Here is a 25,654-nt window from a genome sequence, read left to right as displayed (position 1 = left end):
CTTTCTGTGGTTTTTAGGTGACAGGAATTGCCCTGTTGCCCCATAGCACACAACTTTTTTTTCTCATAAGTTGCTTCTAATAGATGTAATTCACTTGTAAGTATTGTATCTCACAAGGCTGATGGTTATTGCTTTTAGTTAGCTAATATCTAGAGTCTTTTTTTTTTTTTTTTTTTGCTTCGTAGGGGTTGGCCTTGTTCCCAGGATTTTGCAAAATATTTGCAATGGGAGGCTAAACCAGCAGGTTAGTCAATAGCATGGCCAAGAATGTGTGTTGGGCACGATGTTGAAGATGTGAATGATTTTTTTGTTTTGTTATTACTGTAAATCAGTTCCCCAAAAAACATTGACATTTAAGAAAAAAAAAAAAAAAAAAAGAGCAGGACAGATTTGTTCCACTCAACAGCTTTTTATGAACGTAAGGCATCATTGTGTTTTATCTCGAACACTGACTGACCAAGTACAGAGCTGCTTCAGTGAGCTGCGTCCTTGAGCTGCTGTGTTGTCTGTACATGCTAATAAGAAGAACAAGGAGAATTAATAAGCAATTTGGGCTGCACCATAGTTTCTTGAAACGTCTTTTCGAACCTTTTTAACACAAAGTAGCACACAAAGTTATTCTATCATTTAAAAGGAGATAATTTTGTTACTTGTATTTTCAGAGCTAAAAGTTGTGACTTCAAAAATTAGAACACTGATCTTTACTATTGCTAGACCTGATGAGCTAAGAGATAAATGAATGATACCACAAAGAACAAGCAAAAGAAATGAAAGGGAAAGTCTAAGAAAAAGTAGATGCTAGATTTAATGAATAATTGTCCTGAACTGGGTCACATTGTAAGCAGTTTTTACACAGGTCAAACTGTGAGGAGATGGCATTTACTTTAACCGAAAGGCCTTGAGTAAGTAGTCTCAATGGACTTTGTATAGAAAGTGAGGAAGTCTCAGCTGATCTATCCTTAATTCATGAGATTTATACTGTGCCACTATCATGCCTTTATTTCAGGCATAGATTCAGGGTCATAACAAAGGTGTGTCTTTGGTGTATTTGTTCAAGTACTGCCCAGGGAACATGCCCAGTCCTTGCTCACTACAGAGCTAGAAACCTAGCTTGAAGTGCATGCATGATTGCCATTAAAAATAAACAAAACTGGTGGCAGGTAGCAGAGAAAAAGGGAAGGAAGGGTTGTCACAGTTACCAGAGTTTATTCGTACAGTTCTGCATGCATTCAGAGCTGTGTAGATCCTCAGTAAGTCCTTGAAGAATTGCCAGAAAGTAGTGTGGGTCATGTAGGTTTGTCCCTGCTCCCATGAGAAGGACAACCATCTTCTACAATTGCTGAATCCTAAATTACTTTAAAAGGAAGGCAAAGGGAGGAGATATTACAGCTAGTTAGGCTGGATTTCATAAAGACATGAATGACTATAGCCATATTCATCTTTGAAACAAACTTTCTAAGGACTTTGAAAAATGAAGACTGGATTAACTTCTTGTCACCTTCGATTAAAAAAGACGTGGTGTGTGGGTGGCTAGACTGATGGGAAAACCTTAAAAGCTGAGAATCTGTGCTAGAAAAGGATTTATGCACTAAGCACTACAGCATCCTCTGCGTTTCACGTTATCCAGGCTATTTCCTAGAGACAACTCAGCAGGATTAGGACTATGGAGCCTCCCCCCACCTGCAGTGAAGTCCTGCGTAAGTCAGAGGGCAAACCGGGGGTACAAGAGCAAACAGTTTGGTTATGAACTGGGCAGTGTGATACGGTTTGTCTTATCATGACTGAGCAAGAAGTGCACCCCAATGGCAAGAAGGTGATTTGACAGTAGTAATTCAAGAGGGAGCACCTGTATTTCCTCATTCTTTTTGGATTTCATTATCATGGGGAAGAGAGTCCTTTGATCTGATTGATCTTTACTGAACAGGGAAAACAAAAGTATTGCAAAATGCAAGTATTAACATATACATTCATTTTGTTTTGAGCATATTTTAAAAGTGCCAGAGGCATGTCTTTTTAGTAAGTAGGCAGTTGGGAAAAACCCTCTAGGTATCAGAGAAGCCCTGTGCTATAATTTTCCTAGAATAATAATGTCAAACAAATGACAATAGAAAGCCTATAAAATTTGCAGCCAGCTGGGCAAATTCTCGTGTGTGACCCACAGAAACTGTAAGTGCCTGTGCAGAATATTTTGTCTTGATCAGAGCTGCTCCAGTCTACTGCATTCTTTGCCAGAGTAGCTGTAACCCCCTCACCTGCCAGCTGCAAATAGCGGCTCCATTAGATGAACTCTGAGGAGCTCCGACCCAAGTCTGAGAGCAGTGTTAAATGTGTGCTGTATTGGGAGTTTTTGCCTGGGTAGTTAAATGTAGATCGATGATCCTTTTCAGCATTAGTGTTAACAGGATATTATATGGGAATTGGCATGCAACAGAAATGATTATTAGTGCTTATTTTCAGATTCTTCCCAAAAAGATGGAGAGGGGTTCTGTGACCCGTGTCTTCTGTGAGTTAGTTATTTTGTCCTTGCGTACTTGCTACCTCATATTCTGTTCGGAATAACAGTCTGGGTATTAAGTGTAGCTTTAATTTCTCCTGTTAAAGGAGAGCCACTTCCCGTGGCTCTTGCTCAGTTCCAGCTAATCCTATCTCAAACAAAGTCTTGATGAGACAAGAAGGAGCTGGACTGAGCTGAGGACCAAATCAATGCTGAGTATGGTTTTGGAGATGACCAAATTGTAGTAATTCCTTGTGTCATTTGATCACTAGGTTGTACAACTCTGTTCCAAAAAGGTACTGTTTAGCATTGCTCCTCAAGGTTTTGACCTATGTTTCAACTTCCTTGACAGGAAGGTAAAAATGACTGTCTGCATGATTTACTGTAAGTCTCTTGGTTGCGATGTTGAATTGGATCTGTGTAAGTCCTTTATTGAAAAACCAAAACAAAAATAACTAAGTCTCATTGCTTCTGACAAAAAGAGACTCAGTGCTGCTTTCCAACTTGTTTCAGGGTACTCCACACGTTATTCATCGGGGATCCTCCAGGCTGACATGAGCATGTTTATGAATTCTTCCACTTTGTAAAATCAAAAACTATTAAATACTATGAAATACTATTCTATTCTATTCTACTATTAAATTATAGAATACTACATAAGCAGTAGTGGTGTTCGCCACAGCTACCCATTTTGGAGACCGTGTAGGTTGTGTAGGGAGGTGGGAAGTTCATCTTGTCAGGCGTTGGGGAGGTCCTGCAGGGTTTCTGGGCACCATCCCAGCCAGTGCCGGGGGCTGCACTTGGGCTGGTCCCTGGTCCCTGGAGTGCCTCAGCCGGGGGACAGTGGCATGGAGCGGGTTCTAGGAGGGATGAATTGCCCGGGCAGGACAGGCATGCTCCGGCTGCAGGATACTCCTGCTTAAACCACTAATTGTGTCTCATGTAACTGATCCACAGTGTATGATTAATACACATGCTCTCTAGAATACTATCCAACGATTTACTCTTTACTACTTACAATAGCCTTCTAGCCCAGAATTGCAGGATACTGTAGTGTGGTTTGGGTTTGTTTAGTAGAAGCAAAAAGGCGGTTTGATTATTTAGATAAACTGGAAAAAACACCAATGAACAGTGATTAAAAGTTGTTTTTACATAGAAATAAAATACGGGGTAAACAGGCCCATTCAACTATAACACTGTACTGTGAGAAGTGGGAAGTGGACTGAAGCAAAGATTCAGAGCAGTGCCTGGGGGAAAGGTACTGTATCTGATGCAGAAATATATATATACACAAAATCATCAGGGCTTCATTTAAGAACCAAGTCTGCTTTTTTAAATGATGCAGTCAATTTTTCACTGTAAAAGGAAAGCACCATCCCACCCAAGATAATAAATTTACGTATGTACAGTCAGAACACGCAACAAAAATAGGGAATGTTTAACTGCCACAAATAAGTATATAATGAGAAGTTCTTAATTAATGTCTGATTGTTTTGAAGCAATAATGATTCTCTTATTCTTCTTTTGTTGTTGTTCATTGGGATGGAAGTGATATATTTTGAAGATGATTAAGAGAAAGATGGTGTTTGCCTGATTCTTCTGCTCCGGTAATGTGGGTGCTGATTGAAGTACACTCTCATTCCCACTAGAGGGGGGTCCTCTCAGCCGAGGTTGTAATGCATTTTAGCTTTTTTTTTTTCCAAACTCGGCATGAGGAAAACCTCATGTTGTCCCACATCGTGTTTCAATTCTTTATATTGTGTATCTTATGGTGTCAGCAGTTACTTGTCTCTTAGTGATCTTAACTGCCTTTTATACAAAGAGCTGAAAACCAAAATGAATGGACTAACACACTAGTACACTGGTAAACACAGTAGTAACAAAAAACACGGAGGGTGTTTTATTGCATCATCTGCAAGGTAAGGACAAGTATTTATCACAGAAGTGGTGTGAACACTCTTGGAAAAACAGACGTGGTGTTATCAAACCTGTTCAATAACGTTTTTTTAATTAGAATTATCTACACCAATAGCTACACTCCAAACGATTTTATTGTCTCTGTGAGTCTTATGTTTCTAAGCATAAAATCAAATATTTTTATGTGTAAGAGAATGTTACGTCAGCTTAAACTTCTGCTTTACTCTCTGATGTCACAGTTAATTCCTCTTTTCAGTTTCTCAGTGAAAAGGATTGATTGTAAATGTACTGGTCGTTGTGACATGTTAATTCATGTGTTTTGAAACTGGCAATCCTGAGCATTCTGTTGGCCCTGAACGAGCCAGAGGTTAATTAGCACAATCCATTTGTTGATGGTACCAGTTTACTCTCCAGGCAAGTTCCCTGCCTGGTGAGGCGGCCTCTCTGCAGATGAGGTGGAGTTTGGAGCCCCAGTGAAGGATGCTCTGCCTGCCCTGTGCTGGGCCGGTGCAGGAGATTCGTGCAGTCCACAGTGTGCTCCTGCTGCTGGGAGCATTGTGGGAGTGTGGGGCAGAGGGCAGGCAGCTCTGGGCAGGTTTGGTGTGGCCATCAGCCCAGCTGGGACTGTTTGGGAAGGAGAGGCAGAGGAGGAGGAAGGGACAGGAGTGCAAGGGAGGCTGGGTGGACTGGGGCTGGCAAGGAGTCAGCAGCCCTACTGAATTCAAGGAGGGAGTCAGAGAGGGACCCAGTGACACAGAGAAGGCTCCAGTTTTCCCAGTGAATTTCCACAACAGAAGCGTAGCAGAGTAATAAGCATTAACGGGTCTGGAGGTAGCATCTAGAGTATGTGACTGGCACAACATGGGAAAGAGAAAACTTGAGTGAGTTTTGATCAAGATTGTTTACTTTACTTCGAGGTCTACCTAGTAATGGTAGCTGGATGTTGTACCGAAACAGTAAGCCTAGCGAAAATGAACATTCACACTTTAGATGGGTACCACAAATACAGTAACCAGATTGCTTCTGATACTGGAATGACTTTTTTCAGAAGCCACTTGAGCACCTGAGTAGGGCACTGTGTTGTGACAGGCAGTCTTACTGCTATTTCCAATCCAGTGGCTGATTATTCTCTTTTTGGCCCTGGGCAAGTCACTTAACCCTCTGTCTGTTTCTTCATCTGTAAAATATATTATGGATATTTATCAGTCTCACCAGGACTGATTGTTTAATATTTATGAAGTGCCTAAAGGATTAGAAGCTTAATATAAGTAGCTAATACATATCATTTTAGATTGATTTTATTTACTTGGATTTTTTTTTCTACCTCCTATTGAATGAGATGCTATTTTGTCGCCTCTTACTGCCATTTCTAATCGGCTGGACAGGTCACAATTGGCTAACTTCAGGTTCATTTTCTTCTTCTATTCCTAGTTCCTATAAATGCTTTATCTCCTTCTCCCTTTTTTCCCTCCCTTTTTTAATTTAGAGATGAAGAGATACCATATGTTGCTAGATCATGACATAAATATATTTAAGTGCTGCCATCATTGTTAGTTTATCAGCCTTTCCATTATAAACCCTCTTGTTCAGGGGTTTATAACTCTGGCATTATAACGTGCTTCAGGCTGAAACTTGACATTCATTTTTTCCCTCTTGATTTGCTTTAAATCCTTCACTCTTCTTAAGTTAAACTGGAGATTAGATACATTAGTTATAGTTATACTAGTTGTATAAATTATAATGCAGCACTAGGCATTTTAAATAGGATGTAAATCAGAGAAATAGAGAATTTCCTAGTTGTTACACTGTGAGCCTGGGAGTAGAAATCTGGTATTCTTTTCCTGAGTGTGTCCCTGGCTTGGCACGTGACTACTAAGAAATTATTTAACCTCTTTCTGCCTCACTCTTCTGTCTGTATATTGGGATGATGACATTTCATACTTCACTGGTGTATTGGGAAACTTAATTAATTAGAATTCATAAAAGTACCGAGATTCTCAGGTGAAAGGTGCTGAAGTGTGAAGTATTTTTAAGGAGTCTAATGAAAAATCAGTGCTCCTGCTTTTCTGTGTGTGTCCCAGATGAGCGTGTATCAACTCTTAGAGCTGTACGGTGTGTGGCAACCAGCAAGGAGTTTGATTTGGAGCACCACTAGATGATCTAGCCGCTTGGTTTCCGCCAGCTTTCAAACATTCACTGTATCTTGTAGATGGCTAGTCTTGGCCTTTGCCGGGGGAGTTTGTGTTCCCTGAATTCTACAGTTTTCAGAGAATTCGCAGTGCTCAGGACAGGAAAAGAGCATGTGAGACGTCTGCTGCAAAGTTACCCATTAGCATTGTTCGAGCACTTCATGCAGGTGTAGGAGTATCCAGCCTGATTATAGAAGATAATAGAAGGGGAAGAGTTCAGGTATTTCCAGCCTTTTTTTTTTACAGGGAGTTGTTGTGGCAGATGATTCTGGTTGTGCTCAGGCAGATTTTTAGTGTGGCCAAAACTTGATACAGAGAAGAGTGTTCCAGCTGTAGTACAGTAAATCTAGGGACACTGACAGATACTCTTTAGTTTGTTTAGGTTGAGAAACATTGTTTGTGTTGTGAGGGATGCTTTCTGAGTTTCCTTTCCTGAGGATTTCTGTTGTCAGCTGTTAGTTCAGTGTGTCCTATCATACGTAGGTTTTCCGGGGTTGACCCAGACTGGTGTCTTCATTTACGGATCTTCTCTTTGCCTGGACTGTGGTGCTGTGTTCAGGAGAGAGAGGTTCCTGGTAGTGGCTAAATTTGAAGTTATCTTTCTCCTTACAATTTCAGGTTGAAGTCTTGGCCTCTGAGAATGCTATATTTGGACATATTGTCTGTAGTTAGATGCAGTTTTGTTATATAGGTCCCATCAATTAGAATTTTTGGATGTGATATCACAGAAGATGACAGTTTTCAACCTGAGAATTGAGAACTCTGTGACTTACATCCATCAATTCAGAAACTTTCCCTTATGTGTGATAATCTGAGAATGACACACAGGCTGTCTTAATCCTGTTGTTTGGTATAAAACCTGTGAGCAAATTTTACTTGCAGAAGCCCATGTGGAAACATGGGAAGTCAGCTTTTTAGTAACTTTTAAGATTGGACTTGCCCAAATGCTAGATTTGTTCTTGTTCCATAGATTTGCAGCTCAAAAATTGTAGTTGTCTGCTTTGCAGTCTGCTGAGTAAGACACTTTGTTCATGGTCCTTTTTCACAGTCATCTCAAGTGGAAAGTTAGTGTGATGAACAGCTGCATCACCCTGTGTTCAATTGTAGATCAGTGTATGGCACGCAGTGTGCATGTTGGAGAGACCACTTTAGACCTGCTTTGATAAATGGATGGACTGTTTCCTAGATACTGCTCAAGTTTCTTTGGCCAGTGAGCATTATGGTGATGCCCATGGTTTTAATTGAGCACTAATAGCAGATGATTTTTAAGCAGGGCAGATTGTGTGTAGGCTATATCTAGTTAGCTAGGAATAGAGTAGATGGGGAGGGGAAGAAGGAGATTGTAGAAACAGTAGACTAAATCATGACAATGAAGAGTTTCATGCTGGGGAAGGCTCACATGCTGTGATACTACTACAGGTGAGAAAATAACAGTTACTATTGCTATCAAGGTAAAAAAAAAATCAAGGAAAGATTAAATAAGTTCTCCAGGTTTACACAGAATACAATAAACAAAATTAACTAACAGGAGAAAAAAAAAAAAGCTTTAAAAGCACCTAAATATTCATGATGCCAGAATTTACATTGTGTCCGTATTGTACATTTTTATGTTGATATGTGATAAAGCAATTTAAATAAATTATTAAAAAACAAACAGAGCTACTCCGGTATTATTTGAAGTATTTAACATGTGGTGGTCTGCAGTATTTTCTGGTTTTTATTTAATACCCAGCATGTATGCAGAATATTCATTGAATATTTAATAAACTTGGAGGGTCAGCTCTTGTGAACTCATCTCCATAATCCTTCAGACTAGATGGGTAAACAGAAATATTATTGAAGATTATTGTAGCCAGTTGCTCTCACAACTGAAACACTGTGGAGGAGGCTTCTTACTTTTTTTCATGGCTAGGTTTGCAAGGTCTTTTTCAGTCTTGGGAGTCATTTTGATGGACATCCTTTGGAACTTCTTTTTATTACCAGAAGTTTTAAGAATTTTCTATTACTAAGCTTCAGTTCTATAAAACTGAATCAGTACTGTCACCAACTCTTAACATCATCCTCCAGAGTCCCAAGCAACTTTTCTGTAAGATTCAGCTTCAGAACCAACAGGGTCTTCTTACTCTTTTAAAACAGTACCTTTACATCACATAGTGAACTCTGTAGTCTAGGAATGTCATGTACTTTTTATCAATCAAGAAGAAAGGTAAATGTATTATCCCAAATTTGTTAATCCCAGAATTTATCTTATCTGTCTATTTAGGCATGCTGTGAAAGCACTTTCTTTCCTCCTCTCCCTTAAGTAATGTTTCCTTTACCGTCTGTCTCAATGACAAATAAATGTTACTGTCTCTGTTACATTAATAAATGAGTTGGTATGCCCACGAAGAATACATATAAACATGTTCTTTTAAATGAAAAATAAATCTAATTTTATAAATTAGAAAATAAGTTAGTATGGCGAATACCATATATCATAGTTGAAAAGGATGTAAGATTAAGAGTTTGCACATTCCAGTGCTTTCCTTGATTTTAGTCAGTTTTTAGTCTGAATTTCCTACCGGCTCTATTGGGGACTGTTGAGGGGTGCTAATCTTTATGGTTTTAGGTGTAGCTTGTGCCTCAACTTGAAACATTGTAGGACCCCTCTGTATATACATAGGCAGAAGCTGATTTGCTGCTGCAGGGGCTGACCCTTTTTTTGACTGTATCCATTCCACCTATCCTTAGACACTTAGCACTTAGTTTTAGGCTTGTTGACAGGCTGTGTTGCCTGTAGATACTACAATACTGTTTTTAAAAAAGTATATTTCTAGAGTGCTGAAAGATCTTAGAATGTTATCTGTTAGTCTTAAATTCTCCATGGTTTCAGTCTCATGGTAAATATGCATACTGGCAGTGAATGGGTCCGTTTCCCAGGAGAACACTCTGAAAGAGACCGCAGAACTTTTTTCAGATTCACTGTTGTTACTGTTGGTGAACATCTGGCTGATGTAGTTTGGCGCTTGAATAGTTGGGTCTTTGATGATGATGGCGATAGGTGCATGTAGAAATCAGCTACAGGATGCCTTTGATGCAAGATATGTGTATTGATTTGGACAAAATAATTCTTATTTTAGAAAAGAAAATTTTAAAAAAGCTATTGTTTCACACTGTCAAAATACGTAGGGAAGAGGCACTTTGAAGTACCAAATCTTATCTTTACTCTGTAAGCACAGAACAGGTGCAAATTGCAGACCATTAGCAATGTTCCTTCAAAATTTTCCCTCCACCTCGACTTTTTAATAAGAAAACGGTCTTCCTAAAACAAAGGTAGAATGGAAGACATTTATTCCTGTAAAAATAACATTTTAATGTGAACTTTTTTTTTTCATTTTGTGCATATGTGAGACTAGTACTCTTTAATGTGCCATGAAAATGTAAGCAGTTTTTCAATCAGTTTAAATAAAAGTTGTGGTTTGATAAATACAAAGATGCATAGATTTGACAGCACTGCTGTCCAAACCTTTCCTCTGGTTGAATAGTAGGAAGCAAAACCATTCAGCTTGCTTTGCAACTAATTTTACAGAAGGAGGAAGCTGTTAGTTTGCTGTAACAGCTCTTTCAAGGACAGTACACGTGGTGTTCAGTTTAATTTACACATGCATTTGTATGTGTGTTTGTGTGTATGTTTGTTTCTTAAAAAAAAAAAAAAAAGTAACCATCCAGCTTTTGACTGATCCTTCTGTTTCAGTATTTAGAAGGGTTGTGATACATGCATGGTGCTGTGTATGGAGAGATGTAGGGGAAATGACCACCTAGCAAATCACCACTGATAGGTGATCTGGGACAGACTTAACAGTTATGCCTGATTCATTCAAATCTGCTGAGTGTAAACTTAGACATATAATAAGTTTTTTCAAAACAGTAGTTGCCAAGAAACTAACGTAGTGTAAGAGTTAATAGATGTAGTGGTACCTGCCCGAGTCTGCGGTCAACTCACAAGAATGTACTTCAAGACTGGAAACTCCTTCAGTCCCGTTAATCTTATTAAAGCCTAATGATGACATGTAAAATGCTAACAGTACCGATTTATTTTGTGTTTATTTTAGCTGGAATAGGAAAATACATTTTAGCAGATGGGACCAGTGTTTCCAGATGGTAGCAAAAATTAGGAGGGACACAAAGGTATGAAAAAGAAAGAAAAAAAGAAAAAGGTGCACAGCACAGAAATAAAAGGGAAAAAGTTTTAACCATTTTGAATGATGCTGATTTAAACACCAAAGCAATGAACAAATAAAAATAAGTGTGTCTGAGTTTTTTAAATCCTCCTAAGAGATTTAGATGCTCAATTTCCATTAGAACATTTTAATCCCTGAGGTAGAATTGAAAATCTTAGTCTGAAAGGTTGGTTATTATATAAAGATTTAACCCCACTTTATTCTTGTAGGAGCTGCATCAGCTGAAGTTACGGTGTCAAACGTGGTAGCACATACTCCATCCAGACAGGCTACAAATGGTGTCTAGCCCTATTTAGAGAATGAGATGTTTGACTTTTTAAATATTTGTGCTCGGTTTACTCTCTTCTTCTTTCCCTCCCTTTCCCTAAGGCTTCTACTGTCAGCGTCTACCTGACCCAAATAACGTAGGGTAGAGGAGGCTTCCTTCAGTTAAGCAGGGTGAGATCACCTCGTCCACGTGTCTCAACCTGTCTGTGGACGTGTAAAGTGCCATAAGCTCTGTTTGCAGAGACGGCTGCAGAGCCCGCCTACCGCAGCTAATGCTGAGGTGCAGTGATCCCAGCTTAGTGCAGCATTAATATAAATAAGTTTGTTAATGGCAGTCCAGCAGCTACATGTCAGAAGGCTCACAACTTTGTGCAACAGGAAAAGAGACACTTATGTTCCCACAGTGGGGGAGCTCCACCAAGAACAGGACTCTCTTATTTGGTAGTGAGCTTTAATCCTTCCATTGTGTGTCATTTTAAGCTGTGTTGTGATGTAATTGGCTTAATCATTACTATTATGTTGCTTTGCACAAGTTAAGATTGTAATTTGACATATGGAAATAAATGGCAACTGGATTAGTGATTTGCAGGTGTCATTTAAAAACAGGGAGCAGGGAAGAAAGCCTTTCATATTTTGCAAGCGGCATGTTTGCTAATGTTACAGAGGCAGAATTAACTACATAACCGCATCTCACGCTGTCTTGAAGTAGGAATGAGCTTCACCTGTTCATTTCTGGGACTGTGCTGCTGGGGTTGAGGAAAGAGAATCTCATTCCCAATGGATGTGTTCACTGTAGGAGTGATTTTACGTTTCCTTTGCAGAAGACAAATACAGGAGAAAAGCTTTCTCTTTGATCGTGCAATCAGCATAATGGAGACACAGCTCTGTTAAAGAAATGCAGCAAGGATGGCATTTCTGATCTGGCTGTGGCTGTGTGGTGGAGCTTTTACCATTGTTCATGGAACTAGCTATATTTTTATTTTGACACAGCATAAAACAATGACCCCGTCTCCATAATTCAGTAACTCTTGGAGTTGTTGAGAGTCTGTTCCTAAGTCTTTTTAAGTATGTGCTGCTGGGATGCATTTTTTAATGCTCTTTCTGTGATACAGGATGCATGGTCTTAGGAATCAAATGTGTTTAGGACCCAAATACCTTTTTTCCCCTCCCAAACATGCTATTTTTGTTTGAGTTTATTAAGATTATTTTTTTCTTTCCTCCACCTTGCAAAGGCTGGTTTATTGCAACACTCAGCACATCACGGTGCATCTTCTGTAGCCCACTTATTTTCACAGTCCCAGATACCAGAAGTTCAAATCCCAAGGGGAAATTCAGCTACACAGTGTAGCAATGTGTCGGTTTTCTGATTTGAAGCATAGGACACCAAGGAGAGTATATTTGGTGGCTGACTGTGAGTTATGACTGTGCAAATCTAGAAGGAAAGTGTTGTTCTAACGGTATCCATAACACAGAAGCCTTGAGCTACGAGATGGAGTAGAGATGCCATTTGAGAAAATTGAGAAAATGTGTTCTCAAGAGATTTTTTCTTTTTTTTCTTTTTTTTTTTTTAATTTGTAATTGCTTGATTGCAACAAAATGATCCTTATTAGTTGGATAGAAGAAGAAAAGAAGCCACTGAAGGAAAAGAAAAAGTAGACATTAAATAATTGTTTTCTTTTAATGCACGCCTTGTTTAAGACGGCATTCTTTTGTTGAAGACTAAGAAGCCTCTGCTTCTGCCATCTGGTGGTTGCTAATAAAAGTTGCATCTTCAAAGCCAAATTAAATTGTTTTAAAGCCAATTAATCCTTTTCAGAAGAGGATGTTTTCAAGTGTCTGAATTATCTCTGTCTTGATATGTTGACACTTGGAGTGTCTATGTGTGTGCTTAGTATATGGGAAAATATAGAGAAATGAGTCCTCATTTACATCTGTCTGTGCACTGTTGACTTAGGTAGGAATCTGGGGGTTGTAAATAAGTTTTTGGATTTGTTTCAGCTTAGAAAAAATAGATATTCCTATTAGCCCCTAGGAACTTCTGTTTCACTATTCAGAGCAGAGTTAGGATTACACATTTCCCTAGTTCTGTTGTTGTTATTTTCTTTGTGGAGTTGTTTCACCTGAGGTGTTCAGATGACTAAAAGGATTTTCCAACCTTCTTTGAGTCAGTTTTAAAGCTGTGTTTTAGGGTTGCTGAGCTCTTCTGAGTGCCCTCTGTGCTGGGTGTTTTTGAAGAATAGAGAATGGCATTATAGCAGGGAACAGTGTGCTCTTTTAATATTCTTAGGGACTCCTTACAGATTTGTCAAAAATGTTTTGAAGCAGTTATGACTAAGTAGCAGCAACTTGAACATGTTGCTGCCTGGACCTACGCCTATCACTGCTATGTTATTCAGGACAATCCAAGAACATGCAAAACCGAGCAGTTGTGATCATGTTTTAGATGTTTCATCTGTGTAATTAGTAGTTCTTAATGTCTGGTAAGTTTAGTCTCAATAAATACCTCTGTGTGTTTGTATTTTTTCCCAAATAGTTTTATAGAAATTAAGAGACATTAATTTGGTAAATTCCTCTCCATCCATTGTACAGTACCAGCTGTGGTCCAGCTCTGTCCTGAGTGCTGCAGGCTATAGAGGAATGTCTCTAACCATCTTGAGGAGAGAGGGTGAAATCAGAACAAGAGTGCAATACCCCATCAGAATCCGTTACAAACAGCACCCGCTTGTTGTGGTGCCCCACTCTTCACAGGTCGCTCCTGCTTCCTATAGAGAGAGTATTTTAAAGCTGTGTGGGAGGATGGAAAAAGGTGAGGGCTTTTTAGAGGTCCTAAAGCCTCCTTGTGTAGTGGAGGTGGGCCTAGACAATTGCAAAACAATCTTGCCTGAAGAAGAAAAGATTAAATGATACATAGAGTAGGAAAAAAATTCATATGTTAGCTGAGAATCCCCAGATGTGGCAGTGTCAAGACACACAGGGTAAATGATAAAGTAACAGTTGAGTCTTTCCTCCTTGTGCCCTGTAGCCCACACTCCTGGACTGTAGTCTCCAAAAAGGCAAGACAAGGCAAGGCCTTAGGAAGGAACGCCTGTGTGGGTACAGCATGTCAGGCTTTCTTGGATATTCCCTTGTTTCACCTCTTGCTTGTGACCTAAACTAGCAATAAATAGATGTTTAATGCTCCTTTACAGCGTGAAGCATCTCATGATGCTTGCAGAATAAATACTGATGGCCTCAGGGTTAGATTTAGGCAGTCTGCCTGGGTATGTGGTAACATTTGTTTTACAAAGCTCCTGAGCAAGTATTCTGTGGCAAGCTGGTGTGAGCACAGCTGGTGAAAGTCCTGCCCTCCTCAGCACCCTGAACATTGCTGTCCCTGTGGTTTGCCCAGTGCCCTGCAATCCATTGGGACTGGGAATTTCGTTCCTGCATCATCTCTGTGGGCATACAAAAACAGAATGAACAGCCTTCATCTCCAATACTGCACAGTTTATATTATCAAGGTGTGGATGGGGCCACACTTCGAGCTTTGATACAAGTTTAAAGCTCCCACTGCCTTTCTGAGAGTACCAGGGGGCAGAAATCAGTATGCAGTTTTCATAAATAGATGTGTACACAATTCAAGGCAACTGCTTAGTATTTGCTCAAGTGGTGTCTGTAAGTAAGAAGCCTTGGCGACTGGTTTTGCTTTTCCAGTTGATGAGTATCCCTCTTTGGGCAGTTCTATGCTGATTTAGGTTACCACTTTGTTGAAATTAACTGTTGTAACCTTGAACCTCCCAGCTCTTGTGGTGGCAGCAGCAGCAGTCCATACTTCCCTCTGCTGCTTTTTTGAAGAGATAGTCTCTAGTATGGTTTGCCCTAGAAGTTCCAGGAGTGCAAAGTTGGGTGCTGCTTTTGTGATGCGAACATGCATCACCTTGAGGGTTTGACTGAACCCACCATTTCACAGCAGTCACTATGTGCTGAGATAGGAGTTGTCACCGAAAAAAAGATACGTTATTTTCTCAGTCTTCCTTCTGTTACTCTCTACATTTTTAACTGGTAGGCACACTTAGGTGGCCTGAGCTGGCTGGCGGCTTCTGGCTGGGTGTGCTGCCCAGGGGCCTCCCTCCATCAGCTGTCCCCTGCTGACATGTAAGTGGGGCAGTGCTTGCCTGATACCCTGATACCACAAGTTCTTTACAGTTCTGTGTGGCCCCTTTGATTTATACTGCTGATTTGAACTTTGAGGGAGTATCAGATTTACCAAGAAGTCATCTAACAATCGGAACACAATGTTTGCTTGTAAATACCTGCACATTTTAAATAAATGTTGAGGTGGGTGGTCTCTTTGTTTGGGGGTGGGAAGAGGGCAGGACAGAGTATTTGCAAAGAGTTTACTGTTCCTTCTTGATGAGGAGAGCAGGTTAGACCAGATTTCTTTTTCTTCTGTAAATTCTACCTGACTGCACAACTGGTGGGACCAGAACTGCTCCCTCCAGCAACCAACCCCACCTTGTTACAGGAAGCATGCTCCGATTTATATTACAACTTAAAAAACAACAACAAAGAAACCACAAATATTTATTTTACTTTTTAAAACTCCTGTTCGTTTGTTTGCTTTTTTTTGTGTAGCATTCTTTTTTTAACAGCATGAAATACATGTATAGAAAAAGATTCAGATTTATGCTATGTGGCTGCTTCCCTAGCTTGTATGGTCGGCTTGTTTAATGTTAAGTTTGAAGAAGAGGAATTGCAAACAGGAACGTGAGAAAGTTGTTTGGTAGACATATGTGATGTAGGTTTTCATTTCCCCCTTTCTTTTTTTCTGAGACAAGATCAGGTGGGTATCATGCTTCCCAGCTGTGTTTTGCTGGAAAAAGGGCTGTTGACATGTCACAGATTTCAGAGAGGAAAAAACAATGACAATAATGCAGAATCTTGGGCTTTTTACTGAACACACATTTCTTTTACCAAAAACATCATTTTGTAACTCTGAAGCTTCAGTTATTCCATTGTTCATTTTTAAAGAATTTCTTCTTGTGAGTCAGGGTTTTCTAGTGAATTGGGATTTTGATGAGTAATTTTATTGGATTAGAATGACATTGGGAAATCTTGTTTTCCAAGGTCATTTATTTTATTTTCTTGGTGAACAGTTACTTGTACAGGGTCTTAGTATTTTCTTATATAGGAAGTTGAAGATGACAGACAGTTTTGGCACGGTGTTCATACTGCTGCACTGCTTTAAATTGTTTAATATTATACCCATGTAAACTACTTTGATATATTTCTAGTGTAACAATTGAACAATTGTTCTATGTGTTTTATGATTTTACTACTGAGTCCTTGCTACTACCTGAAATAGAAAGCAGGCGGATTTACAGTCTCTTTAGTAAGACTTGCTTTAACATTTTAATCTGAAGCAAAATAAGCATCATTCGTACCATTCAATTTAACATGACTGTCTGGTTTCATTCCACTGGCTGATTTCCCCCCCCCATCAAGATCCGTTTGAATCTCCCCAAGCCTCCTGTGAAACTTCCTCACAGCATTATTCCTTGTGTCAGAACTGATGTACCGGTTACCTCGTAAATGTAATCTATATCTAGAGTGGTTTTACAGCTTTAGTTTGTGTGCAAGGGCTGTGCTCCGATGGAGGGATGTACACCTTAAAAACACTTGTGGGAAAAGCAATTGGAATACATACTAATTTAAAAATTAATACATGTATTTTGAGAAATGTGTTAACTGCTGTTTATAAAAGAAAGCAATGAAGTGAATCATGTGGAACTGGCTTTTGTTGCATCTAAGTAACTAAATATCATTATAGCACGTATGATTGTGTGCAAAAGCTTTACAGTAATGTAGGTATGGCTGTTTATATGCTTATTAACTTGTAGGTTTTTTTAGCTGTGGTGTGTGCAGAATGCTGCCAAGGTCAAAGTTGTTAAGCTGCCCCAAATAGGACTGAGGGAAGGAATTATATTAGCTACAGGTTTCTTATTTTAAGTAAACTCTCTTTCTACCAGCAGTGTTGTAGAGAAGTATTTTGAAAGAGAAATTTGGGGATGCTGGGCTTGGGAATGGCATGAAATTAAGAAAATCAATTAGAGTTAGAACTGGTGTCTTTGGTAGAACAAATGTTGAAGATAGTCACAATACTCTTCAGATACTGTGAGTTGCCTGGCTTGGTTATACAGAGGTTTGAAAGTGAGAAGTTCAAACTTGATACAGTGAGCAAGGGAAGGCTAATGGAGCACATTAAAAATGCAAGCTGACCTAGATATACTGTTGAATGGTGCCATGTGGTGTGCAGCTTTATGTGGCAGGGTGCAGTGTCTTGTTGACCAGAATAAAGCTAAAAAAGCTGAAAATACCGCACTGTTTACAAGTCCAAAGAAAAGATGGATTTGGGCCATCCTGTTCTATTTTATAGGCGATTTTAAGAAAAACAACACTATTAGAGCTTTTCCACAATGAAAGCAGCTATTGATTTCTGTTAAATGTATACAACATTTGTTTAAAAAAAAAAGAAACTACAGAAATAACTTCTGTGGAATGATAAATGTACATGCCCCATCGCCACAAGTGTGTGTCTACTTTCTGCTCTCTTGTGTTTAAGCTACATGTACATGGAACCCTGGAGGACAGAAGAAAATTTAGTATTATGTTAAGAGTTAGTTGATCAGAGCTAAACTCTTTCTGGAATATGATGATACCCAGTATGGAAAGGCGTAGCAAGATAGGACCATTAATTTTACAGTACTTTTAATTCCAGATTAACTTTGAAAATCTATTTTAAGAGGTGTCAAAGTATCAGAAAATGTTAATATTATTTTTCACATAATGAATATTAAAATAGCTTTTAGCTGCTGATTGAAACTTGATGGAAAGTAATTCATTTTGCTATTGAGAAATATTCAACTTGGATTTATTCTTATTTATAAATACCAAAAAAGTTTACAGAGGGAATGTTGACATGTGCACACACCCCTGACCCTTGCATCTGTTTTAGCCTCTGCTTGAACTGTATAAATGCAGGCATATATGATTGGGATATTATATATTTTTGTAGGACTAGGAGGTTTAAAATTGATACTTTTTTTTTTTTTTCTAGGACTGTAAGTTATAATGTGTTTTCAGTTACTACAATAATAATAAAAAAGGCTTGCATGTACCTGTGATGCATTTGATTCCTCCCTGCAGTGACTCATTGTGGATCTCTCTTACAGCTAAGTGCTTGTTCCTTGTGATCAGAGGAAAATGCTACATACCTTCTGCTTCGTGCCTATTAAATTCAAGTTTCTATTGTAGGCAGCATTACACAGCTATCTTTGAGAATTAAAGGGGGGAAAAATATCAAGAACAGTAACTGAAGTGACAATTTAAAAAGCCACTTTGTTCCCCCTCAGCCCTAATGTCGATTTTCAGTGCATTTCTGTTTTCATGCTCGCCTTTTCCAAATTTACAAATTTTTCTTTCTTCCTGTTCACAGCACCTGTCTTTGGTACCCTGTTGAAATTAGTGACCATAATGGCAATTGCTCTTTTCTCTCCTGCGGAACCTAAATGATGGGTACCAGCCTTTTTAAATCTTGTTATGTTAAACATAGCATATAGCTCCTTTATCTAGACTGTTATTTTGAGTTGAAGAAGGGATTGTTTTCTCCAATTTTGTTATCATTTTCCCCCCTCACCTTCTTCATTCCCTGAGGGAATGGTCTGGAGAACAAAGTGTCCATGTTCCTGGGAACAGAAATAGATTGTTCCATTCATAATTTAGTGATCTATTTCTGTTTGGCAAAGTTAAGCACATGCTTAACTTCAGGTCTGTGATTAAATCTCACTGACTCCAGTATGACTTAAATGCTTTGCAAAACTGTGGCTTTTATTCCCATCTCACCATCGCACCATTCCTTCTGTCTCATTGCTCTTTTCATGTCTTTTTTTTCCCCCCCTCCTCTGCCGTGCTGCAAGTTGACTGTGCTTAGTGTCAGCAGTTTATGTTCTGCATGTTTAATGAAGGCCATGGCTCAGCTCAGCATAGCCCTTCCCCTTACGCTAACAGAATTTTGATAAATGAGATTTCCTTGTGTGGAGAGCCGAGAAGGGGCTTTGATGGGAAAAGGCAGGGCATGAAATCAGCAGGTGTCAGGGTGTGCAAATTACAGGCATTTTAAACCAAAAACAAAATAAAGAACTTGTTATGACTAACTGTCTTCAAAATGTGTATCTTCGTATAAAGCACAAAAAAGGATTTTACAATATACTAGCAAAACAAAGGTAAATTCAGGAAGCAGTAATCTGAATCAACGTATTTCTACCTTCCTTTCTGCTCTATATTCCCCATGCCTACCACCTCAGTTGTCAAAGCAATTGGCGTACGATAATCATTGCTGAATTTAGCACATGGAAATACATTTCAGTTGTGGTTTATATGCTGTGTTGATCTAAACCATTAGAGATTCTCTATTTTATGCCCACTCAAGTTACTGACTGCAGTAGAATAACAGAGGGAACTAGTTGCACAGATGAAAAGAAGCTGCCAGCAGATATTGCAAGAAACCTTTTAAACTAAGGTACATTTCTATGATCCTTCCGTCATTTTTAGTTCTATTATGATTTTTCTGATACTGCTCACTAATCCCCCACCCCCCACACCCCCCCCTTTTTCAGTCTTGCTCCTTCATGCAGATTTAGCTTGTTCAGTGACCAATCTCCTATTCAGACTATATTGATGTGTAATTTTTAAAAATCTTTTTGTGTGCACTCATGTGCCAGCGAGGTATTGGATTGTTGAAATAACATCAGATTCTTCACTGGAGATTATAATCTGACACGAATGATTGAAGGCCAGAAATGGATCCTGCAGACTTAAAACTGGAGCTATTTTATTACCTTATGTAATGTTTCATAAAAGTTTCTGCAGCTGTAGTGGATTAGAGATGAATTGTTTTTATTGGAGACATGAAGAGAAAGGACAGTTGGTATAGTTATAATAATTAATAAATAACACAGTTAATTACTCTGCTGGCTTTCCACTATGTTCAAAGATTAAATCAGCTTGTGCTCATTTCTATGAAAATACACAAAACTGTATTTTTATACACATGTACAACTATAAAATGTATATACATGGAGCTGTGTATTTAAATATATATATGTATAGTTTTGGTTTTTATATATCTATAGTTACCTCTTTTTTTCCTGTTTTTTGGCAGGATTTTTGCATGGCTTGAAAGCAGGGATGATTGCAGATCTTGTACTTTTTTCATAAGTTGGTTCGTACCATACCTGTATGCTAAATCTCCCCATAATGCATGCAAAGAGTTTCTCAGGATTTTCTGATTACCTCCAACTGCCCTCCTTCCCTCCTGTCAGCGAGGTGCCGGTGGGGCCCCTCTACAGACAGGAGAAGCTCAGAGTTGCACATGATCACCCACTGGCATGTTCTGGTTTACAAATTTTCTCTTACAGAATATATTTTTCTTTATTATTAAGATATAATTTTTATTCTAATCCCATCTCATCCTAAGTTTGTATTAAAAACGTAAATCTAACCGTCATTTCTTTTCTTCAGATGTTTTACAGCAAAACAACTGCAGTTGCACAGACAGTGGCTTCCAACAGTAGCTGTAGACCTTAGACTGTCCTGTACTTTCTCCATATTTTACATGGTAACTTATACCCTTTTAAAACGTTGAATTCCTGTCTCTTAACCCCCCTCAATCACAAAGAGTATTTACAGACTTGTCTAGGAGGTGCTGGTGACTGGGTAGCAGGCAGGCAGAATTCAAGATTCCTGTAAACTGCAACCAGAAAAGTCTCTTCCACAAACATCTCATCAGGCCTTTTGGGCTATTGGACAACTGTAATGGCAGATACAATTAGTGTCCTTTCTCTTAGGTTTATTGTGCTCAGGGCAGAAGTGTTTGGAGGGGACAGCAGAAGAGCTTGGTGTGGCCATGGTGCTTCTCTCTGTGGAAAACCACTACCAACCTTAGATACTCCAACACCTCTGGACCTTTGTGTGTGTTTCATTTTTGTGCCAGAACATCAGTCACAATTTTAAAGTTGAAATATAGGAATAAAACAGTAGCACGAGCCACATTATCTGTCATTAGGCATATGCGTACACAAATGCACACCATAGCACAGGTCCAGTTGTTGATTGAGATGTGCAAAACTGATCATAAATTACTTGTTCCACAGATCTTCCATTAGCTTTACCAGGGAGTCGGCCTTATTTGAAGTAACTAGTGGGCTCTTAGACTTCATTTCAGATACCTTTTCCTCATGTCAGGTAAGAGCTGGCCTGAAAATCGTCTCTGCATTTGATGGGACTGTGCAGAGAAGCAAGTTGGTGCTCTGTGGCGAGTGAGCAGAGCAGTGTAGGGCAGCCACCTGCTCGTGCATCAGCAGCAGACCTGTCTGCGAGGGCCCGCTATCATCAGAATTGATGGCAAAATAATTTTTCTGCACCACAGGTTTGATTTCAGTAGGATCAAGCTAGGACTTGAATATACACTAAAACACATCCTTCCTAGGAAGGCTGTACCCTTATTTGTTTTGACAGTGCTCGTAACATTTTTGGGGTTATTGGAGAGAAGCTGTGCATGGGTAATGTGCCACGATTGTATCTCCATCAGATTTGAAATAAATGGTTTTAGTTAAACAAAGAAAACCTGGGTTATAAAGGGAAAAGAGAACTATGCCCTTTCTGTGTTTGAGAGTTAAACCCTGTTTATTTTGCCTAAACCCCAGTAATTGAGGCCAGCGGAAGTTTCCTTTTGCTCACTGCCTCTTACTTCCTTCACACTACAGGGCAGAATGAAATCTTCAGAAGACAAATGTTTCAGAAGTATGTAAGACTTTCTTTTTGAAAAAATTCTTAAAACATTAGTTTACCTTGTGAGATAATTACAGGTAATTATGAACAAAAGTTTATATGGCATCACCTGGTTCCTTCCCCCAACCCTGGCTGCAACTGTTGCCACAGTTTCTCTGTGTTGATCTTTACTGTGAATATATGTTTTACCAAAGAGCATTGCTCACTAAGATTTGGAGATTAGTTTGTGATATTTTAATCTGATGTAATTATATTCTAAACTATGATAGGCATTGTAGTTTGGAGATTGCATTCCATGCATACCCTTCCATCATGTTCTGGCAAAGGCCATCCTTCTACTAAATCTGATAAAATAAAAATTTCCAATCCTAAATGTGCACACCCTTAAAAAAACAACCATACCGAGGATTCCTGTCTCTTCGTGGTGTTGACTGGGATATCGGATGGTTTACCTTTACACCATTAGAATGCAAATTTGTTATATGATGAACTGCAGCATTAGCCTTACCCCTGGGGGAGCTCTGGCTTCTGCAAGTGCACCCCGCACTCTGCAGGCTGGGTGCCACAGCTCTTGTCAAGGGCCAGGGTGTCACACTGGGCAGTGTGCTCCTGCTTAACCTCAAATATGTCAACAGCTCTCAATTAGAGGGCTTTTTCAAGTGCATAGTTATGTGGACCCTGAAGTCTCCCCAGAACTGGGAGCCACAGTGTGCAAAATCTGAAATGGTTTCTTGGTGAAGCCCAGATAATTGTTATGCTTCTGTAGAGGAGAAGGGTTAGCTTTCTGTTTTTTCCATTGGCACACTGTTAAGACAAAAAGAAAAAAAAAAAAAAAAAAAAAAAGGCTATGAGGTACGGACAGATTTCCAGATCTTTCTCCTGGTTAAAAATGTCTCTTCTTATTTTAGTCTTGCACTTCCAATTTTGCTCTGCAAAGTTATTTGAGTTCAGCATGTTCTAATTTGGAAGTGAAAGATGGGTTTTGCTACACTCAAATACATGCAATTGTCGTAGCACAGTCTCCTTGCACACTTCAACAGACTCGGACTGTCTCACTCCAAGGCTTGCTTCTCTCAAGGCTCATCTCTTCTCTGTGTTTTGATAAGGAGATGGAAGGTGCAGAGAAGGGCTAGTGTTGAATGGATGTTCATTGTCTTGATCTTTGATTTATCACCTTATCTAGAAGTAGATTATCTTATGCCTAAATATTTTAGTAACTTAGAGGAAAGAACTGGGAGATAATACGTTTTTCTAAATTTAATTTTCCAAATGCCAATGAGCTCAGTACATTCTGGAACATGTAACCTCGAAGCACAGAGAGTTTGAGTGAGCCACTTGACTGTGTAAATTGATCAAACATCAGTCAGTAGATTGAAGTATACCTATTTGCATATGTACACTTGTATATGACACTTGGTCTAGAAGAGAGTGGATTTGCTTTGCTGAAAAGATGTTCAGTAAAAGTGAATGCAACTTTTTTGACATCTAGGCTAATCAGTTTAAGAGCAGGTTGCCTTGTTTCTATAATTGTTTTTGCCCACTTGTCATTCTATTACTAAAAAAAACCCAAACCAAAAACCAAACCAAAAACCAAAAGCATCCCCAGATAGCAAGAGGCATCCCCAAATAACAGGAAATAAAGTTCCAATGTAGTGTTGTCTGTTAGTATGTCAAAGTTATGGCTCCCTACTGTACAGTAAAGCTTGTGATAGGAAGGGTAAGTGGAAAAGCTAAGTTGGGTTTCTCTCAGTTTTTAGATTTCTTTATGCATACACTGAATTTTCATGTTTTCATTGAGAAGGTCTTGCAAAGGGCTTATATATATAAAGTTCTGACTGCGTATCTGTATGGGTGTACATACTCAATTGGAAGTGACAAAATCAAAGATTTTCTATATCTTGGGCCCATTTTGTGTGTACCAGCAGTATGGATAGTGGTAATAGTAAACTCTTCAGTGAAAATAAAATAAACCTGAGATTGTCACTGTAGATTGCCCACAGCTCTGCTTGTTGCTTATGTGTCACCGCTGAGCTGTAAGACAGAGTGTAATGAATTTAGGAGTAGTATTGCAGGTGCCAGTCTTGAGAGTTTCAAAAGGGCTGCGCAAACTTCTGGCACATGTCTCCGTCCCAAAGGTGGCACCTGCCATAGCTGAGCAAAGGGGAAAAGCTCTCATTTTCAAGTCATTGCACATCAATGGAAAGACAATTTTTTAAGTGAATTTTGAAAGTTAGTTTGATATTTGAACTATATTCAAAATCGGAATGTAGTGTTTCTGGGTTTCAAAATACTTGATAATAATTCATATTTATGTTTCTCTAGTAAATCACCATCAAGGAATTATTATTAAAGGGTTTATAAGTGGTTTGTATTCTTACATATGTATGATCTTGCAAATCAGAAAGAAAGCACTGTTAAAAAACAGAAGCTTTTTTAAAGGGGATGATCTGTGTTAGCATTTTTGTTCTGTAGTTGTGTATCATCATCCCTGACTAAAAAAATATTTGTTAATACCTGGAACCAGTCTGCAAGGAAATGGCAAGGTAGCTGATGTGATGAACAGGTGTCTAATTCCACAATACTGTTCAGACATTACCCAGGTTTTGGAATATTTATCAGGGAGAGTCATAAGCTGTTTTTAATAATTCCATTTAGAGAGAACATCCATTGTGACAATTCTCTCAATTTGGTTACTTTATTAATTTGTTTCAGTTCTTTAAGATTGTTTATAAAAGAAAACCCTGGAAATTTTGCTCATCTGTCTTTAAGATGACATAATATATTTAATGACGTGGATTTTGAAAGTCCTAGATAACCAAAGATAACATAATTTCCTTGGTACCTTACATATACTAAGAAATGAAATCAGCACATGTGCCCGGTTTTGTTCATGCACGTATAGCAAGGGAATGAGAACAGCTATGTGTAGAACTGATTGCTTTGCATATATTTAGAGTAATTCTTCTGATAAAGAGAGCTGTAATACTGCTTTTGAAACCATATATGTTTTTCTTACACTCTTCTAAGCAGTAACTAAAATGCAGAGTATTACATTCTCTAATAAGAACTCAAAACAACTGTATTTTCTGTTGGATGGAAAATGCTGTTACTCTGGAGACATTTGTATCCCCATGTCATAGGTGTGGTTGTGCTGAAAGATCCATGGAAAAAATGAGGCATCGTTCCTGTTAATGGTAGACTCCAGCTAGCATAGGAAGTCTTCTAAATTAAAAGAGGTTTCCATTGTTTGCAAACTTCCTCTCCGATTTGAGGATTTTGGGGCTGGAACATAATGCATATTTTCCCTGCTCTACTCCCACCCCCCAAGAAAAAAGGAAGAGGAAAATAGGAAAACAGCATTCTAGGGAAGACATCCTCCCAGCTTCTCTCAGTGCTTCTCTGGAAAAGTAGTGACTGAGTGTTGCTACGACATTACATCTGCACAATTTATCAAAGCTTATGGGGTTTTTACTTGGGTTACAGAAGGCTCATTAGTCGTCAAGTCAATTGAACATAGGTCATAATTATTACACTATTAGAGCGTTCTTGAAAAAGATAAATAAGTGTTAGGGCGGTAAGATCTGTTGGGATAAAAGAAAAGTATTTTAATAAAAATGTCGGTATTTTAACATTCTTCAAGTTCTACAAAACAAATGCGAACCTGACTTTCAAATAAATTACAGTAGTACGATGATGATAAAAATTCAGTGATAAAGGGATACTGCCGCCTAACTTGTTAA

The 25,654-nt window shown here is 38.8% G+C and overlaps 1 protein-coding gene across 4 annotated transcripts in view; it reads left to right on the top strand.

The window, feature by feature from the left end:
- The window catches only part of ARID1B (AT-rich interaction domain 1B), a 334,209-nt gene that overhangs the window by 178,409 nt on the left and 130,146 nt on the right, over positions 1 to 25,654 (top strand). The window contains exon 5 of one of the 4 annotated variants that reach the window (XM_074896513.1): positions 7,219 to 7,260. The exons of the other annotated variants lie outside the window; for them this stretch is intronic. Within the exon in view, the coding sequence (XP_074752614.1) occupies positions 7,219 to 7,260 (42 nt within the window). The remainder of the gene's footprint in view (positions 1 to 7,218; positions 7,261 to 25,654) is intronic. 4 annotated transcript variants of the gene reach the window in all.

This window comes from Athene noctua, chromosome 1 (assembly GCF_965140245.1).
Source record: "Athene noctua chromosome 1, bAthNoc1.hap1.1, whole genome shotgun sequence".
Lineage (NCBI taxonomy): Eukaryota > Metazoa > Chordata > Aves > Strigiformes > Strigidae > Athene > Athene noctua.
The sequence above is the reverse complement of the archived record's forward strand: the minus strand, read 5'-3'. Positions and strand labels throughout refer to the sequence as shown.